At 32.3% G+C, this 3,606-nt stretch overlaps 1 protein-coding gene across 1 annotated transcript; it reads right to left on the bottom strand.

Annotated features, from left to right (window-relative positions):
• Positions 1-1,028: 1,028 nt before the first annotated feature.
• LOC130893854 (calmodulin-A-like) lies at positions 1,029-3,336 on the bottom strand. The gene is made up of 2 exons (XM_057800274.1): positions 2,884-3,336; positions 1,029-1,336 (listed from the first exon to the last, which is right to left on the bottom strand). The coding sequence occupies exons 1-2, from the start codon at positions 3,236-3,238 to the stop codon at positions 1,152-1,154; spliced, it is 540 nt and encodes a 179-aa protein (XP_057656257.1). The 5' UTR covers positions 3,239-3,336; the 3' UTR covers positions 1,029-1,151.
• Between the last annotated feature and the right edge of the window lie 270 nt (positions 3,337-3,606).

Below are 3,606 nucleotides of genomic sequence, written 5' to 3'. Positions count from 1 at the left end.
AACCTAAAAAAAATTAATAATAACCTTATTTCAAACTTGTTGACTTTATTATATACCCCCAAAAAATGTTTAAAAATGTTTCAACCAGTCTTCCTTATCCTAAAAGCAGAAATACTCCTTAACGTCACATTTTTTCTCTTCAACATTTTTTTAACTACCCTACATGGCGGCTCAAGTTCAATATCTATCAATTCCCCAACACTACAACATAAAGGAGTTCAAGATCAACGTCCACAGGCATCGTAATACGGTATATGCCCAACTCGAACTACTCGAGTGTAATCATCTTGAGCTTGCTTATTGCATCAAAAAAAGGCTGCATCTCAGTTCAAAGTACGTAGACTCCTCACCCAGGAAGCTATTTTTCTGTGGTTTTCATACCCTACTTCCAAAGGTTCTAGCACTACTACTACAACAATTCGTAGTACAATTTGCTTCAGTTGAACCGGAATATTGGATAAAAAGTATCTTGCTTATGAAATTTCAACATATTTATAATTCTTTCAGAAATTTCTTTCTATAATATTTTTTGAATCTTATCAAGAATTAGTTTTATATTTGTCTTTAGTGTATTTACTTTGATTATAGTTTCGTTTCTACTGATTGCTCTTCAACATTTTTTATTCATGCTTTTTCTCGCCATCACCATCCTTAATCAACTATAGTATTTTGGCTTTTTGAAACCTTTTGCTCTAGATCTCACTCCATTCCATTTCACTCATTTCGTATATAATATTTTTATTCTGTTTCATCTTTATCTTCATCCAGATATCCTTGTTGTTGAGAATATCATACAACAAGGGAAAGTTAAACTATTTTTATAACTATTTTACCGATCTCCTGTTTTGATATAACTATTGAAACCCCATTGTCTACATAGGCAGATTTCTTATCTAAATCTTTCTCAATTCTATGATTTCTTTTAACCATTGATTCATTTACTACATTATAAAATATGAAAACAATAATTACATGAAGAAAAATGTTTTAGCTTTAGCCTTGATTTAAATGAAAAAAAAACAACAATAAAAATTTAAATACTTTTATTGGTGAATCTTTTTTGATACTAGTTGTGTTGGGTTCCACAGAAGTTATTATATGTGGTAATTCAAAGATAAATTGCTATTTACGAAATGTGGAATTCATAAAGCTTATTTCTTTTTAGATTTAGATTTAGATTTCTTTGTTTCTTCTTTAAATCTAGGCTCCCGTTTCGGTTGCTTGTCTAAAACAGACGCCATTTTGCTGACAAAAAATTCGTAGATGATTTTTCCATCCTTATTCGAATCCGCCATTTTTACAAACTGGTTAGCTTCTTCTTCGGTTAATTTATCTCCTGTACAAAGTAAAATAAGTCAAATTTGAAAGTATAAACACAAATCAAGATAAAATATCAAATATAATATACGAGGGTTAAGAAACATATAACTTTTCGAATCAAAATCACTCTCATTTTCAAAGTATCCCCTAAATTTTTTATCCTTTCCAAAAAAATAAGATTCATCATGTCGTTTTTCTCATTAACCATTGATTCTTCGATTATTTATTGGTTATACCTTGTAAACTCATCACCATGCGGACAAACCCCTCTTGGCCATCTTTCGTGCCAATTTACCCCATGAAACTCACTCTTCCGATTCCTGTTTAGCATCTGATGTGTTGTGCTAGATTCATGACTTTTTCACCCTTACGAGATCATCATCAAACTGGTAGGTAGGTAAACAGCTTACCTTCAGTATCTGAAGACGTTAACTTGATTATCGAAACGGGTGTCAGACAGTGTGAGTATTGGTGTAGTGGTAGTGTAAACAGTGTGTTCAGGATGAATATCACCGACGGTTCGAGAAAATTACAACTTAGTTAAACATCAAACACTCTTATAAAGTTGTTACAAGATTGCGTTTGTAGAACGCAGTATCCATCTTGCGAAAAGCTTTCTTCATACTTGCACAATCTCTCGCAAGTTCAATAAATATCCTGAAAGTGCTTCGTCCCATGAAATATGAGTTATTTCCTGCATTTAAAAGTGGCCATACTAACACGGATAATACTCGACGTCCGGGACCTTTATTCACTGTAACTACTCTGCTGTTATACTAAATAATCGAACGTGACTTCTAGCGAAGTTGAATTTCAACCAAAAGAAGATGCAAAATTTGGTTTGAGAGGTTACATATGAAGAAACTATCTGCCAAGTACTTATCAAAAGCTCAACGAAATTGAAAATTCGAACAAACATATAGATAACTTAAAATGTACTCCAATAAGTGAAGTTTTCCGACTATATGAAATTTGGGTACTTTATCCGATAAACATACTCTCCAGGAAGCATAATCTGTTGAAGAAAAGAAGTTTCATTTATGACGACACTTATTGTCTCCTGCTTCGGTTCTTTTTGATTACTTCTGTTCCCGAACTTAAAAAATAGTCTTTGTGGAAAGCGATTCTAGAGCAATGGAAAGGTGATTAGTAATTAGTACTTTTATTTATTTATTTTTAGGTCAGAAAATCTCATTTTGTCGGACCGAGCCAGAAAATTATTGTGATAGCTTTTACCGGACTCATTTTTATTTACTTTCCGGCCTATCTTTAATGAAAAAAAAAATAAAGTCGCACCATACGTACCCTAATGTTTTTAAAGACAATCAAATTGAAGTGGTGGACTATAAATATAAAGACGTAAAGAAGTACTTCGTGCTCCAAATTTTTCTTGTGTAGCAACCTTCACCACAGTCCATTATTTTAACAAAGAAGACGATAGAATCAATAAAAGTTTGATAAATACGACAACAAGGTTAGACTTTTTTGGAAACATTACAAAAAAATTAATAAAACTAATAAAAAAAGCTGAAAACTACATATACTAATGTTCAAGTTACTAACCGTACGTCATCATGTACTCCCGCAAATCATCAGCAGGTATTATCCCTTTCTTCAAAGAATCAAATGCTCTGAAAGCCTCTGAGATACCTTCTGAGGTTTTATCTTCTTGAAAATTAGTTTCCATGATTCTTAAAAACTGCACAAAACTAATAGTTCCGTTGTTCTCGGGATCGGCCTCTTTAAACATTTCTTCCAATTCTATTTCGTATTGTTTCTGGGCGAAAGCCCGCATGATGGTACAAAACTCTTTAAGAGTGATTGTACCATCGTTATCTCTGTCGAATAAATCGAAAGCTTCTTGGAACTCCTGAATTTGATCATCACTTAATTCATTATCTTCATCGTCGTCAGCCATTTGACAAAAAATATGTTCGTGAAATAATAGATGTAAAAAAACGAATAGATGTGTGAAAAAATGCTAAAAAAAGTTCAAAAAAATGACGTGGACAGATATTGAATGTCAAAAAAGACAGTTGGAGTCATAAATATCAAAAAAATAGACTAAATATCTAAAATGACTGTCAAAACGACATTTATGCATGATTTTCCATTCCCTTGACTGCTTTTGGTAACCCCCAAAGCAGCGTTTTGAATGATTGTATGTATGTATTATTAAGATTACAGGAGTTAAATTCATCTCTGTTATAATTCGATATATGTAGATTGATTAATTTTGTTCATATGTCATCTCTTTTAGCTCTTCACAGTCCATCTTTTTCCATT

The sequence above is a fragment of the Diorhabda carinulata genome, chromosome 5 (genome assembly GCF_026250575.1).
Source record: "Diorhabda carinulata isolate Delta chromosome 5, icDioCari1.1, whole genome shotgun sequence".
Classification (NCBI taxonomy): domain Eukaryota; kingdom Metazoa; phylum Arthropoda; class Insecta; order Coleoptera; family Chrysomelidae; genus Diorhabda; species Diorhabda carinulata.
This window is presented reverse-complemented; position numbering and strand designations above follow the sequence as displayed.

Excerpts from the sequence above, each read along its gene's own strand:
- LOC130893854 (XM_057800274.1), bottom strand. The coding sequence starts at position 3,238 with ATGGCTGACGACGATGAAGATAATGAATTAAGTGATGATCAAATTCAG. Across the intron at positions 1,337-2,883 it reads GGAGTACATGATGACGTACG|GAGATAAATTAACCGAAGAA; the intron begins GTTAGTAACTTG and ends TACTTTGTACAG.